The sequence below is a fragment of the Elephas maximus genome, chromosome 4 (genome assembly GCF_024166365.1).
Source record: "Elephas maximus indicus isolate mEleMax1 chromosome 4, mEleMax1 primary haplotype, whole genome shotgun sequence".
In the NCBI taxonomy this organism is placed as follows: domain Eukaryota; kingdom Metazoa; phylum Chordata; class Mammalia; order Proboscidea; family Elephantidae; genus Elephas; species Elephas maximus.
This window is the reverse complement of record NC_064822.1, coordinates 158,604,754-158,621,596: the sequence shown is the minus strand read 5'-3', so window position 1 is coordinate 158,621,596 and position 16,843 is coordinate 158,604,754. Positions and strand designations below refer to the sequence as shown.

The window sequence follows — 16,843 nt, the reverse complement described above, 5'->3', positions numbered from 1 at the left end:
TTAAATGGCCTCTCCCAAGCTTTTAAGACCCCAGATGCTACTCACCAAAGTAGAATGCAGAACATCTTCGTTATGAACTTTGTTACACCGGTTGACCTAGATGATACCCTTGACCATGGTTCCTAGCCCTCAGTGGCCATTCCCTCGAGGAAAGAGAGGGTTGGGGAGGGAAAATCATTAACTAGATAGTAGATAAGCGGTAACTTTGGTGAAGGGAAAGACAGTGTACAATATAGAGGAAGTCAGCACAACTTGACGAAGGCAAAGTCACAGAAGCTTCATAGAACATCCAAACACATTGAGGGGCTGGCCATTGAGGGCTAAGGACCATGGTTGAAGGTATCATCTCAGTCAACTGTCATAACAAAGTTCATAATGAAAATGTTCTACATTCTACTTTGGTGAGTAGCATCTGGGGTCTTAAAAGCTTGGGAGAGGCCATTTAAGATACATCTACTGGTCCCATCCTGCCCGGAGCCAAGGAGAATGAAGAAAACAGACACAAGTGAAATACTAGTCCAAAAGACTAACAGACCACAAGTACCATAGCCTCCACCAGCCTGAGCCCAAAAGAACTAGATGGTGCCTGGCTACTACCACCAACTGCTTTGACAGGGATCACAATAGATGGTTCAGGACAAATGTAAAACAAAATTCAAATTCACAAAAAAAAGACCAGACTTATTAGTCTGACAGACACTGAAAGGACCCCCTAAGACTATGGACCCCAGACATCCTTTTAACTCAGAGTTGAGGCTACTCCCAAAGTTCACCCTTCAGCCAAAGATTAGACAGGTCTGTAAAACAAACAAAAACACATGTGAGGAACATGCTTCTTAGTTCAATCATTTATACAAGACCAAAAAGCAACACCTGCCCGAAAGCAATGATGAGAAGGCAGGAGGAAACAGGAAAAGTGGATGGGTGAAAACTGGAAATTAGGGTGTGGAAGGGGAGAGTGTTAACACATCATGGGGATTGCGACTAATGTCACAAAACAATTTGTGTATAAATTGCTGAATGAGAAACTAATTTGCTCAGTAAAGTTTCACCTAAAGCACAATAAAATAATAATAATAAATAGTATGCTTCGCTGTCCCTGGTACAATAAATGGTAGGCAGCTATTATCATTTCTTTTTAGGCCCTCAAACAGGAAAAAGTTATACAAATTTCTTTTAAAGAGAAAGTGTTCTTTAGATATTTAAAATTGTTTTAAAAGGTCATCTTTTTCATACAAAGTGATATATAAAAAGTATCTTTGTAAATTACTATCAAACCCTGAGGGGTACTAAAAAAACATGATTAGAGCCAATAAACAGTTTTTCTCCATTCTAGGTTACTATGCAGCGATCCCCACAGTTTGCTCCCTCATCTCCTTTACGTCTTTCTTCATTTGTCATCTAGTAAAGGCCTCTCTTGGCCACTCTATCCCTACCCTCATACCCTGATATATGTATGTATATATGTGTGTGTGTATATATATACACCTGTGTGTGTGTATTTGTGTGTTTGTATGCTTTGTTTCCTACCACTAAAACGTAAGGGCCATGAGGACAGTGCCATTCTGTTCCCTGCTATATCCTCAGCACCTAGAATAACACCTTGTACTTGACAGGTGAGCACTAAGTATTTTTTAATTAAATGAAAACATTTGCTCCTCCCTCTTCTGTGTTAAAAGAAGTCCTGGTAGCAAGCCGGTTAAGTACTCAGCTGCAAACTGAGAGATCGGTGGTTTTCCTATTCCTAAACAGGCTTAATCTACTCTATCATAAATTCTGTTTTGTATAATATATATATATATATTTTTTTATAGTTTTCCAGGTGCATAGATAAAAAGGCACCGGGATTAATGAATTCTTCAAAGTTATGCCAAGAGCAAATTCAGAATTGATTTTTAGATAGTATTTGATCTTCTTGATAAAACTTCAAGGAAGGAAAATGTGAACGTTCCAGTAAATAGGAAAAGCCAAAATAAACCTGAGTGTCAACTTTATAAAGCATTCAGAATTGTCACCCCGAATTTCCCTCGTTTTTCTTAAGATTTTCAAAATTTGAATTTAATGTGTTAAAATCAACTACTAAAAAGACTTACCTAATACTTACATTTTTACTTTATTTTTCCAAATCTTTATTTTTTGTCCCTAATGTAATGCCTCTTTTTTTCCTAAACTAAAAACCCTAAATTCTAGAAAAACATTTTTAGAATATTAGTACTTTTCATATAACACACATCTGGAAGAAATAGAATGAAGTATCTTTTTACCTGGATTTATGGGAAATAATCAACATGTTTTAGATTCAAACGTGAGTGGATTACTAAAAAACCAAAGAAGCAAATCACTTCAACTTTCTTAAAGCCCATCTCAGTTAATATTTCTACATATGACCAGGATCTTTGCATGCAATATGCTTTCCAGGGACTAGAGAATCAAAAAAAAAAAAAAGAGCCCACTAAATCTGCAGCCCTACTTCGTTGAGAAAAGAGGAAAATCAAGTCTACATTTTAAGTTATGCTGGAGGATATTTATGTAATGTTATGTACTATCTCCATGGGATTTGTAAATCTAAATTCAGAAAGAACACATCATATTATAACAGTGACCTGTTCTAAAAAATATTCTTATTATGCAGTTCTAATCTATAACCTGCTACTTGAGAAAGAAAAAATTTTCATGCTTCCCCATGTGAACGTTTCTTAACCCTAACACAGAGGAAATAAAACCAAATCCACTGCCGTCGAGTCAATTCCAACTCACAGTGGCCCTATAAACAGAGCAGAACTGCCCTATAGGGTTTTCAAGGCTGTAATCTTTACAGAAGCAGACTGCCACATCTCAATCCTGAGTAGCGGCTGGGGGTTTGAACTTCCAACCTTTCGGTTTGCAGCTGAGAGCTTTAACCATGCACCACAAATGTTTTCATTTAATTAACAGATACTTACTGCTCACCTATCAAGTGCAAGGTGTTATTCTAGGTGCTGAAGACATAACAGGTAACAGAATGGCCCTGTCCTCACAGCACTTCTATTTTAGTGGTAGGAGACAGAAAGCAAACAAAAATATATATATATGATATACCAGAAATGATAAAAGCAATTGAGAAAAGTAAAGACAGAAGAATAGGGAATATGAGGGTAGGGATACAACTTTAAATGGCAACGCCTCACTAGGTGACAAATGAAGAAAGACTTAAAGGAGATGAGGGAGCAACCTGGGGATTTCTGGTGGGAAAAGCATTCCAGGCACAGGAAGCAGGAAATACAATGGCCCTAAGGCAGGAGCCTGCCTAATGCTTTTGAAGAACAGCGGGGGCTGCCAGTATGCGGCCAGTGGAATGAGTATTTGTGAACTCACAAGTACTAAAGGGAGGAATACCTGTGGGAGAAGAGACAATGGTACAACAGGACAGCAACAAAGAGAGGTGGCAGGAAAGCTGAACAAATACACAAGGGAGTGATTATAATGATAGACCATGGAATCTAGGCTGAGACAGAACATGTGAGACACAGATGAGGGACTATGAAAAAGTTGTTGGATCAATGAATGAAAATTCCAATGAGGGGATGAATAATTCCTGGAGCTGGGAGACTAGGGGGAATTGGTAGTTAGTTAATGGAATTCTTAAAATTTAGATTGGGACCAAGGAGGAACAGTTACTGGTAATGATGAAGTTTCTAGGGTATGACCATGGGAGTGAGTGGCTGAGGTAGGGAGAGAAGACCAGCAAGTGAGAAGCCAGAGTATTTGACAGATCATCTACATGGTTACTGAAAATAACAAAGAATTAAGACAGAAACAGAGTGGGAGAGTAAAGAGCCTAAAACCTTTAGGGAAGAGGGAAGAAAAAATGACCTAGTCATTGGTATAGGACAGCAGCAAAGAAAGACAGTAGATGATTCACTTCAATGATACAAGTTACAGAACTGGAAATTTTTAGGGAGGAGGGAAATCAGTATGGGAGTGCAAAGACGAGCTACAGGGACACATACTCCACCTCTAGGCCCAGTGGTAAGAAGAGTATAGCACAGAAAACAACAACTACTTAAGAGGAATAGTGGGGAAACAATGTTTCCAAGGTGCAGCCAAATTTCTGTTAGAGACAGAAGGTAAAGGAGTATTCTGAAAGGGGTTAAGGTTATGAGAGGTTTTACTGACAAGTGATAGTAAGTTCTAAAAAGTACAGTGGAAACTGGGAGGGGTAGGAGAAGTGAGAGATTCAAGTATGTAAAGACCCTTAAGGGGATGAGAGTCTGCATGCTGACAAATGACCTGGCAGTCTTGGGCTTCTTGGTGAATGCATTCTTGGTTTCAGCCCTTGCTGAAACAAGGATAAAGCATATAACCAGAGAAGAAGGCACAATATAATAGAGTGTGCTGAAGGGTTTACAGGCCCAAAGTCAGTAACTTAGGCCTATTTTTCTACATATTGCCCAAATAAATGAAACGAAACAGGGATTGCGTTAGTGCCTAAGATATCTGGCTAGAATAAAAAAAGGCAGACAAAATGATGAGGTTAAAAAGGGTAATGAAAATTAGCAAAAGAACATTAATCTATTTTGTCAAATCAACCAGTACAGTGGCTCCCAATGATGATTTTTAGAAAAATAGGTATCACTAGAGATATACCATATGATAACAAATTATCTAATTATTTTCTCCTCAAAAAGCACGTCAAACATCACAAATATAGCAGAAGGCTTAAAGAAATTGGAGAGAGAATTTAGAATATAAAATAATAAAATGACTTGAGTCAAACTAAAGTAAACTATATCAAAACCAAAACCTCTTCTATTTAGTGTCCTGGCTTTTAAAGAAATATGGAAAAAAATTAAACTAGTCCACTTAAAATGTATGCCCATGCTGGCCCATTCCAAAAACTAACAACAACAAAAATATTCACCAAACATTAAAAGGGTTATCAGAGCTAACAATACAAAAGTTATGAAGCAGCACTCTAAAATACAAGTTTTTCATAATTCATTAGATTATAATATGAGGTAAAATGGGATAATGTGTTTAGTAAGTTCGAACTTGGTGTGTTTGATGCATAGCCGGAAATCTACCAGATTTTTAGATCAGAAAATTGATGTTAATAATTGTCTTTAAATGGTTCACTTTGTACACTGTGTAAAGCTTTTAAAAAGATTTTTTTTTTTAAAGCCAAAAGATCAAAGGCAAATTAAAGAAATCCAATTACTCCCTTCTCTTTGAAAACTCTAAGTAAACATAAACATTTCTAACAGCAAATTAAAAACAAGACATTTTATCATACATACTTTTGTGTGTTCGTATGGAATGTCCACTGAAGGGTGGTAGCATACTATGGTCCTGCCATCAGATGTCAAAGCAAGCTCTACCTTGCTAAAAAAGAATATTTTAGAAACTGTTATATATTCAAGGCAGAATGATTATTCTTAGAGCTAAAACTGATTAAGCACAAATTCCTGGGGAGAAGATACTGTATCACTGGACTGGCAAAGCTGATACCCATATATCATAGGGGACAACTCAGATCACTCCAAAAACTAAGTCAGCTTAACTCCCACAAAAAACCCTTATGCCATCATGATTTTATCCAAATTACTCTTTTAATTGTTTTTAGCCCAACCAACCTCTTTGGAAGAGACTTTCATATGTATTGTCAGAACTTCTTTTCCTTGTCTAAAAAATGACTTTAAAAAGCTGCACAAAGGACAGTACATAGTTGAATTATTAAAGCTGAAGATCAGCAAAGCACAAAATCTCCCAGATAAAGAATCGTCTGAATTCCAGTCATAAAGATGGTAGCTGAGCACTTTTTCTAAGGCAGCATTTCTCCAAACACCGGTAGAACAGTAAAACTTCGAGAAACCTGCCTTAGAAAGGGTTCTGTGATCAAATAAATTTGGAAACTGTTGAATTTTATCCCTTCCCTCCATTAATATTCCTCAGAAAAACACATTTTGGGTAACACTCCTCTAAACATTTCTTCCAGGAATATTCTGGCTGGATCTTGTTCCTTTAGATACCAAATAACTAAGCCAGTTTTCCAAAGATCCTGACAACTGCTAATGTTCTTAGATCCATACGCATTCTAAGAAGCAAAACTTTCAGCTTTTATCTAACTTATGTGTTCTCTAGATGCCTGTAAAAATTAAGTTTTTTGGATTTTAATGCCAATCAGACTTGAACCAGACTGGCAATTAATTATAAAGTATATTTTAGCTAACAGAGAATAGTAAGACAGGAGGCTTTTTTACCATGACTTTAAAGTTGAATACTGTAATATGGCTACAGTGAATACTGTTATCTATTAAATGATTTTGGTGAATGATGGAGTTTTATATAATGCAAAACATTTAAAAGACTCAATCTTTATCAGGTTCAAAAAGTGTTACCTAGTCCACTTTCATCTACTAAATGTACAATTAGAATTTAAAACTAGCATCAAGAGAGTATATATTTTTACTAAAATTTGCTATATAGATTAAGAAAATATGTTAGTTTCTGCATATGACATACTGGGACAGAAAAAAAAAAGACAATGTCTTTCAAATGTCATTCCTAATTTTCACTATAGTGACTGGAGTTGAGCAAGTACCAAATAAATGGTGAGTGAATTAAATATTTGTAATTTAGGATCATTCAATGTCAAACAAAAGGTAAGCTAAATAACTGCTTGAACTAGTAGATGTGAGCCCTAAGACAAAACTATAAAACCTGTTTAACTTTTCCATGAAAGCTAAAGCATGCTTTAGGAAGAAAAGATGAAGATATCATCTCTAACAGTATGTCTTACAACAAATTAAGTATTCACTGAAACACAATGATAATGATTTTTATTTAAAACGCTTATAAACCCAGATACTGGGTAAATAAGATCATTGAAATAATTTTTTAGAACAAAATTAAAGAAAGAATATCAGAAAAAAAATCACAAAACAAGAAATTAAGTCATTTCAGACAGCTAACCGACAGTTATTTTTTCAATTGAATTTGAATACATACCAATTATAGTCATCTGGAAGAGACGAATATGTAGATTTATGACACACAAAATATAAAACTCCATCTGCAAAGACCCCAAACAGTAAAACGGATTTAGTAAACTTCAGCATATGATCTCACAAAAATGTAAAGCTAGTTTCACTCATTCAACCAATATTTATTGTCTTTCTTATGAACCAGGTCTGTACTAGAGGCCAGGGATTCAGCAACAAATTAAGATCCAGCCCCTGCTCTCAAAGAGTGTATGTACAGTTCAGTGAGAGAGGCAAGTAAACAAATAAGTCCAATACAGAGGATAAGCACTATTAGGGTGGATAAGCAACAGGAAAGAGAGGAGCACGCGGACAGGCTACCAAACACAACTGCGGAGAATCAAGAAAGCATTTCCAAAGGAGATGATGTCTAAGCTATTCTGGAGGATGAGGAAGTAAGTAGGAGTTGACAAGGGATGAGTACAATGTTTCTTGCAGAGGGAAGTATAGGTGCCAAGGACCAAACCAAAGCAAAAACCCATTGCCATCGAGTCGGTTCCAACTCACAGGCGACCCTACAGACGGAGTAGAACCGCCCCATAGGGTTTCCAAGGAGCAGCTAGTGGATTCAAACTGCTGACCTTTTGGTTTGCAGCTAAGCTCTTAACCAATGAACCACCAGGACTTGGCCAGGGACTAGAGGTAAGAAAGAAAATCTATATGGACATTCTAAAAACGTTAGTGTAGCTGGAGTGCATAGTTCACAAAGGGGGAATGTTTAATGATAAAATATGAAAGAATTTAAAATGAACTTTTCTTAATCAAAATGCTCATCTTTCAAAGTATATTTTCCTTTTTTGGAATACCTGGGTGTTCAAGAGCCATAATTACTTTAAAAATGTCATGAAAGGTTCTCCTATGTTCAGAGAGAAGATATTTTTTTAAATATTAGAAAAAATTCAAATGCAGTGCAATATAGCTTTTTAAAAAAAAAAAAAGCAGGTATCTTGGCTAAAGCCAAGGGTCTACTCTCAACAGAATCTCTTGGTCCTTCTACATGGAGTAACCTGTTCTGTCCATCCCTTTATGACGACCTTAGTATGGAATGCTATCCCAGCTTTGTTCAAATACCATTCATCCTTCAAAGTCAAATGCTATTCATCCAGGAAGTCTTTATCCTCCTTCTCTCTAACCCTCATCGCAGGGGAAAGAATTGTCTATTTCACGTGTCCTCCAACCTACACTTCATATGACACTGCTATTGTCTTCTTTGTAGTCCTTTTTTTTTTTTCCTGCATCAGTTATTCATGTGTGTCATCTTTGAATACCTCTCCTCTACCCAAGGATTATATATATTTAGGGGTATGAATATAAATTCCTACCCTAAAGCATAAAAAATTCCTTAACAAAATTCACTGTTACAATGCAAAATTGCTCAGCAAAATGTCTGCCTCAAAATTCTATTGATATTAAAATAACAAAACACAAAGAATTAAAAAATTAACTTTCAAAAGATTTATTAATTCTCAATTACCTGTGCTAATACAGAAAAGCATTTGGTAAGATAAATTAGAGAATAATGTAAAAATAATTTACATATACTTTTATTGTTTAACACTGCTAGGGAGCTTCCTAATTATGCATGAATCAGGTTTTTTTTTTTTAATGTTTTCTCTGAACAGAAATCACTAGGTGATGTACACGTTCACTAAAAGAAAAAAAGTGGGAAGGCAGAGGCAGGATAGACAGAATTAAGTTTTCTATAAATAGGCAGGAGGAAAAACTCAAGGCAACTATATTCTATTTCAACTAGAATAACTCAGTAAAATTTTTACTCTGTACTTACACAGGCATTTGTTTGCACCCATATTCTACCTCATATTCTGGTTATTTCCATATATGTCTGTTTTATCTACAAGTCTAAATAAGTTCCTTACGGCCAGGAGCCACACCTTATTTATCACCATGTCTTCCACAGTGCCTAGGAATAAAAAGTGATTGCCGGTCCAAGAGACAGAATGGGCCACATAAACCAGAGACTACATCAGCCTGAGACCAGAACAGCTACATGGTGCCCAGCTATAACTGATGACTGCCCTGACAGGGAACACAACAGAGAACCCCTCAGGGAGCAGGAGAGTAGTGGGATGCAGACCTCAAGTTCTTGTAAAAAGACCAGACTTAATGGTCTGAGACTAGACGGAAACCGGAGGTCATGGTCCCCAGACCTTCTGTTAGCACAAGACAGGAACCATTCCCAAAGCCAACTCTCCAGACAGGGATTGGACTGGACTATGGGATAGAAAATGATACTGGTGAGGAGTGAGCTTCTTGGATCAAGTAGACACATGAGACTATGTGGGCAGCTCCTGTCTGGAGAAGAGATGAGAGGGCAGAGGGGGTCAGGGGCTGGCGGAATGGACATGAAAATAGAGAGTGGAAAGAAGGAGTGTGCTATCTCATTAGGGGGACAGCAACTAGGAGTATACAGCAAGGTGTACATAAATTTTTGTATGAGAGGCTGACTTCATTTTGTACACTTGCACTTAAAGCACAATAAAAAATTTTTTTAACTTAATTGTTCAGTTAGTTGGGCAATATATGCCATAAAAATGGCTGCGAAGCCAGTTGTACAGAAAATAATACAATTATAACATGTTCTATAAATATGAAAAAAAAAACTAAAAAAGGTGACTGCTGAGCTGCCTCTAAAATGTTAATTTCTTCATAATCAATACTAAAAAATTCATTACCTGACATTTTGCCAAAAGAAAAATTGTAGGAGTGAAAGAATCAGAAGTTCTAAATATATAATGCCAAAGTTAACAATGAAGTCAAAGCAATTTAATATGTCAAGAAGAATTTCAATGAGAGTCAGCTCTCCATAACTTATGAGCTATTCTTATTGCACATGTTTAATTGTACTTTGATAAGATCAACAAAAGCTGAAAGTGGTCCCACTTAATTTTCAAATGCTCCTACAAGAAAGGAAATATAGCAGAAAGTGTACTGGACTAACACAGGGAGACAGTTTTTGGACACAGCTCTCATTTACCAGATATGTGACCCTGGGTAAGTTTCTGAGGCCCAGAGACCTCAACTTCCTTCACCATTATAAAGAGGGTAATACCACATGGCCCATGAGGCATTGGTGGTTCAGTGGTGGAATTATCACCTTCCATGCAGGAGACCTGGGTTCTATTCCCCATCTGTCAGTGAAGGCTTGTGTACTGCTATGATGCTGAACAGGTTTCAGCAGTTTCCAGACTAAGACAGACTAGGAAGAAAGTTCTGATGATCTACTGCCAAAATTCAGCCAATGAAGACCCTACAGATCCCAACAGTCCGATTCCCAGCCAGCCTTTCGTTCGTGGGGTCACCGTGAATCATGGGCGGACTAGACTGCCGCTAATAACACCAAAACCACAACTTATTTTGATGAGAGGCATAAGGACACCAAAATAAGATGGACGTGATACAAAATGTATAATCTAGTGGGAAAAGTATAGACAACTTCCAATTATCTAGAGATAGATCTGGTTTTCAGATTAACATGTTTGAGGACTAATTGTTCTTTAGGGCATGGACTGGGTAAAAACTGATAGCCTAAACTTCCCATCAGCCTTGGGGCTAGGTTCCTGTCAGGGCAAAGGGGAAGCCAAAGGGTAGGGGTCTTTCTCCTAATTCTCAATGAATGAAAACTGCTCCCAGATAATCAAGAGCTGACTGTAGTTTTATTTTCACTGATTTTAGTTTATAACTAAAGTCTCTTAGCAATCTCCTACTCTATTAGTTAATTCTGAGTTGATGATATGACAAATGTTGCTATGCTCAGAACCCTAAAGAAAAAGAAAGCAGGAACTGGGGAAGAGGGCAGTGACAGAATGCTTCCTTTAAGAATAGGATTGAGCAAACTTCTGAAAATTCTATTCAACAAAGGTTTTTACTGGGTATGTGAAACATCTTTTCCTTACCTCAAGTCCCCCCAAGTCCTTTGCTTATTTATTACTCTTCTTTTACCCTAGTCTTCAAACTGCTTCTTTCCCCTCAACTCAATAAACAAACTTCCAATCACAAACGGTGGTAAGTAGGCAACACAAAGAAATAGATCAAATTCAGGGCAGAGATACATAAATAAGTTGGGTGACACAATTAACTAGGAAAAAGCAAATCTATTGTAGCCTTCTAACCATGTCTAGTTCAGAAATGGTGAACACAGATACTGTTCACAGACAGAGGAAATAGAAAATGAAAGCACGCTTGGCTGGGAAATAAGATTTTAATATTCTATTTGCTTATATGGGTCAAAGAAGCCGTGGTGGTGTAGTGGTTAAGTGCTTTGGCTGCTAAACAAAAGGTCGGCAGTTTGAATCTTCCAGGTGCTCCTTGGAAACTATTCTACTCGGTCCTATAGGATCACTATGAGTGGAAATCCACTCAACAGCAACGGTTTTGTTTTTTTTAATATGGGTCAGTGCTTCGACTATCAAACATGCATTAATAGGCTTTGAAGAAAATGTTAGACTACATATAATTTCTTAGGAAAGGTAGAAATTACTTTTTTTTTTTTTAAATACCTAGGTACGTAGAAAAAAAACACAAAGAGAATACGCCAAAATATTAACAGTGATTATTTATGTAAGCTGGGACTGTAAATCTGCCCTTTATTTGTTAATTTTAAGAACTATTAAAAAGTACATGAAAGCATACTAAGTATGAATGATTCAAACAAGAGAAAGTTCCCCTATACCCTTACTCCTGCCCTCAGTTAAATTCCACTCATGCTTTACACAGATAACCACTGTTTAGGCCAGACTTTTTACTCTGCATTTATACATAAACCTGTACACATACATATGTATATGGTGGATCATCTTTTAATCAAACAAGCGGGATCATATTGTTCTGTGACATGCTTTATTTCTCTTCTATTTTGAGATTTTCCATGTTGACAACAGCTGCATGATATTCATAGTGAAGATTTCCCTTTTGATAGACATTTAGGCTTTCCCATTATTACGAACACTCCTGCAATTAACAGGCATATTCAACGACTAAAGGTATAATCAACAACTAAATGCTTTAAAATTTCTATTATAAATACGTATTCCTACAATATTTGGAAGTTTAAAACCCTTTTTAAACATTAAAACAAATCACTTACTTTGAATTGGAAATAAATGTTTCAAGACAGTTGTGTTTGATACTGCCCGTTTTACTGCTGCTACTGCCATGATGAATCAAGATGCTTATCATGTGGTATGAAAAAGGATGTTTTGAAGAAAACTGCTTTTAAAATCTGCTTTTAGGCACACCTATTTTCATCCCTGCTTAAGAGAAATAAAAATCAGTGTTACCAATGGTCAAGTGATACAATATATTTAATACAAGAATAAGATAGAAAGCAATACCTAGAACTAAGTCACCTGAAGCAAAGCCTTTAAACAACTTTACATTTCCACTCAATTTAACAGCAGGACAAAGAGCAACATAATCAAAATGTAAGACCAGAAACCCCAGAGCTATGTCTGTTATCATTTTTCTTAAATGCAAGCTCCTCAGCACCCAGTATTATTCTTTCCACTTAGTAAGTACTCAATAAATGTGTAATTGCCTTTAGAGAAATTCACTTACATAGTACATAGGGCATCCTCTCTTACATTGCTAGTGTATCTGCGTACAACCTACCAGTTATTACACCACTTAAAGTAGTATTCTGTTCCTGATTAAATGAAATATTAAAGAAGGCCTGTCATTAGCCTATTAAACACTGATTTAGAGGAACACATATAAATATACTAAAGTCCCAAATAAAATTTCAAGATTTCATTGAGACTTTTAACTTTCCAAGGTACTTTCACCACCATTTCATTTTACAGTCATATTAATCCCGTGAGGTATCTTTATTTTGATTCATGAAGAAACTAAAACACAAAATTTAAACGGCTTGCTTCCAAGGACTTTAGAAGCAGTCACTTAAAAACTTGGAAACTTCAGTGGTAAAATGGGGATAACAATCACAACCTCCACGTTGCAAAGAAACGACATATAACCATTGTTACATCCCTTGTACTTAACTGGCCTTAGTGACTATCTGCTCCCTTTCCTTGGACAGTGATAAAACAGAATTAGGACACATGTCATGCAGTCTTATTTGCAAGACTAAACTATACGGGCTGGTTCCTTGCACAGTCAGTACATTAGCACTGCTAAACCTGAGTTCATACAGTGTGCTTTTTAGTTTACAACCCGTTTTCAGACATATTATGTGCTCTGACTTTCACAAATCTGTGAAGTAGACATCTCCATTTCACAGATTAAAAACCGAGGCTCTAAGAGGTCAAACATTCTGCTAATGCGTGGCACGGGTGGGACGCAAACTCATGTCTTGTGCCTATGAGTCCAAGAACAAAACATATTGGGGGACATTAGGTCCCCTCTGTCCGAGGCCACTGCAGAGGCAAGCACACCCAGCTGGGGGGTCAGATCAGAGGCAAGCACACCCAGCTGAGGGGTCAGATTATCCACACACACCACCCCCAAGACAATTTCAGTGGGTCGGTCCTTGGCCCAGAATTCAAGCCCCGAGGCAAAAAGCTACGGGGTCTCGGAGGGTCCAAGGGCTAAGGAACAGGCTACCAGGAACACAGGGACAGACACGGAAGACGTTGACCTGGAGAGGTCCCTGGAGCCACGAGCTCCACCAGCTTCACCAGGGCAGCCAGCCCGGCACGAGAAGAACTCTACGTGAAGCACGCGACTATACAGCGGCCCTTCTGGAGGACGGACAGAGCCTGAGGAATGCAGGTGGCTTCTTCCTGCCGAGAACGACCGACAGGAGACCTCGACACCTGCCGATAAACCTTCTGGGCCTGCCCAGCAACTCAAAACTACTCGACCGGAGGAGTAGAGGGAAGCGGTTACCTTGACAGCTCTTCACAGGGAACCCGCCATCTTGTCTCAATCCGGCTCCTACGAGATACCGCCCGCGCCCTTCCCAGGCCGCGAGGCACTCTGGGAAGTGTAGTCTCCGCGGGAAAGTGGCCCCCGTGCCGCGGAACGGTAGGGACTGACCCTACGCTCTTCCGCTTTTAGCTGCAGTAGCGTGGCGGCAACGTTTCCTGTTGTACCCCCCCCCCAAAAAAGTTACGGCCACAATTACACATCCTTAAATTATAACAAGCATTATTTTTTAAAATTATGCCAATATTCAGAGGAGCGCGAGATCGCTCATTGATGAGTGAGTCATGATTTCCCAGAGCAAGAGACATTCCAAGGAAACAAAAGTGGAGGGGTTAGGATTTGGGCTTTTGAAATGAGGTGAGGAGGCCCTCTGAGATCAAAGCCCAGGTTACCCATTATGGGAGAGAAAAAATGTACAGAATCCTGGACCTTGCCTTCTATTTTGGGAGGGAGAAAAGATCCCTGATTCTTGGCACTTTCTGGTCTCACTCTTCTGGCCAGCATAACCCTGATACCAAAACTAGACGAAGACACCAAAAGAAAAGAAAATGACAGACCAATATCTCTTACGAATACTAGTGAATAGAATCCAACAACATACATAAAAAGTCATACACCATGACCAAGTGGAATTTTTTCCAGGAATTAGAGATGGTTCAACATTAGAAAATCAACCAATGTAACACACCACATCGATAGTACAAAGGAAAAGAATCCCATGATCATCTCTATGGATGTAGAAGTACTTGATAAAATCTAACACCCTTTCTTGATAAAAAGCCTTCAGGAAGACTGGAATAGAAGGGAAGTTCCTCAGTATAATTCAGGGCATATACAAAAAGCCAACAGATCTGGATCAAGAACCATTTCAGAAAGGACCACACCATTAAAATAGCCTCAGCCACCCTTATCCCCTCCTTTATTTTCCTTCATAACACTTACCACTATCTGACATTATCGTTTGTTTAATGTCTCTCTCCTACACTTGTTGAAGAACAAAATTAATAACAGACATCTTCCTTTGGTTTTAAGTTTTTTCTTATCTACATAACCAAATACCAAACAAACCAAACCCATTGACATGAAGTAGATTCATTGGAACCCCGTAAGACAGAGTAGAACTGTCCCATAGGGTTTCCAAGGCTGTAAATCTTTACAGAAGCAGATTGCCACATCTTTCTTGCAAGGAATGACTGTGAGTTCCAGCCGCCAACCTTTCAGTTGGCAGCTGAGCGCTTTAACCACTGCACCACCAGGGATCCTACTAAACCAAAGATTAACCATGAAAAGCCTGACCTAAACTTCAAAAGCCTGCCAGAAATTGCTCTATAGCAATGCAAATTTGTCTTACCCTGCTAGAAAAGGATTGTCATTAAACCATTACCTCGTAATTTAAATCTCAAAAGGTCTCGTGGCTGCAGGTAGGTGGAGAGCCAAATTATTAGCAGCCAAGCCAGGGGAAAAAAAAAAGCCAGAAGTAACCTGATATCAGTTGATCTCAGTAAAGGGGAAAGCCAAAAACAAAACCCATTGCCGTAGATCGATTCTGACTCCTAGTGTGACTCTATAGGACAGAGAGAGTAGAACTCTTCATAGTGACCCTATACGACGACCTTTTGGTTAGCAGATGTAGCTCCTAACCAGTATGCCACCAAGGTTTCCAGTAAAGGGGGAAAGGCAGGGTTTAATCAATCATACTGAGATTAAAAAAAAATTAGACAATGGTTAATCTGTACTTCTCTCTTTTTCTCACTGTGCCCTGGTGGTGCAGTGGTTAAGAGCTAGGCTGCTAACCAGAAAGGTCAGCAGTTTGAATCCACCAGCCTCTCCTTGGAAACCCTGTGGGGTAGTTCTACCACGTCCTGTATGGTCATGCTTTAGGAAATAATACTGGAGTCGTTATTCCCTGTCCTTGAGCATAGAGAATGTGACCCAGCTGGAACTGGGCTCACAAGGACTCACAAGGACACATCAACTGGGCCCTGAGGTATAAAGACAACAGATAGAATAATCTTGGAAAATGTCGTTTAGGGGAACTTTCACATAAGCTGGAAGCCCTGGTGGCGTAGTGGTTAAGTGCTACAGCTGCTAACCAAAAGGTTAGCAGTTCGAATCTGCCAGGCGCTCCTTCAAAACTCTACCGGGCAGTTCTACTCTGTCCTATGGGATCACTATGAGTCAGAATCTTGGTTTCACACAAGCCAGAACACAAAAGACTTCCCACTCTTATCTTTTTCTGTTAACATATAGTGAATAGAAATTTGTTGGACTGATGAAGACCCTCCTGACTGTCCTTACTGAAACCTGTACCAATGACTGTTAAGAAAGATAATTCAAAATGTAGGATGACAGTTTCTAGCCAATCTGTGAAAAGTGAAGCTCTCAATGGTTTTGTCCATTTGTAGTGTTAATGTATACTGATGACTCTGTAACCTTCCTTGGTCTTGGGCAGCCATGGCTATGACAGCATGCTTGTGTTTTCCCACTTGTCTATTCTGTAATAATCTCTTTGGACTCGGGCAGACATGGCTGTGACAGCATGCTTGTCCGTTTTCCCACTTCTGTCTATTTTGTAGTATTTCTCTGCACTCGGGCAGACATGGCTCTAGCAGCATGCTTGTCCACTTCCCGCTTTTGTCTTTTTGAATATATACCAAATAAAACTTTCTTTTTGCTTTACTAAACTTTGTGATTTTTTTCCCCTACAACAGTCAGTATGAGTCAGAATTGACCCATGAGTTTGGCTTGCTGTTTTTTTCTCTTCATAAGTCCCACTGTACTTACCCTCTTCAAGCCGTTTGCTTTTTCTGGAATCAAAACAGTCTCCCTATATGCATATAGAATAACTGCTCAGAATAAACCTTACGTTCAAGTTTCAGTGAGTTTCGATTATTTTTAAAACACTAAACACAAACTCCATA

At 38.4% G+C, this 16,843-nt stretch overlaps 1 protein-coding gene across 3 annotated transcripts in view; it reads right to left on the bottom strand.

The window, feature by feature from the left end:
* Positions 1-13,969, bottom strand: part of MRPL42 (mitochondrial ribosomal protein L42) — a 107,670-nt gene extending 93,701 nt beyond the window's left edge. For 2 of the 3 annotated variants that reach the window (XM_049884076.1, XM_049884074.1), the window contains exons 1-4: positions 13,884-13,969; positions 12,124-12,286; positions 6,988-7,051; positions 5,277-5,361 (exon numbers count right to left, since the gene is read on the bottom strand). In XM_049884076.1, the coding sequence (XP_049740033.1) occupies positions 5,277-5,361; positions 6,988-7,051; positions 12,124-12,193 (219 nt within the window). In that variant the 5' untranslated portion in view covers positions 12,194-12,286; positions 13,884-13,969. Of the gene's footprint in view, positions 1-5,276; positions 5,362-6,987; positions 7,052-12,123; positions 12,290-13,883 lie in introns of all 3 variants that reach the window. The other variant, XM_049884075.1, reaches the window with a different exon arrangement.
* Positions 13,970-16,843: the final 2,874 nt, after the last annotated feature.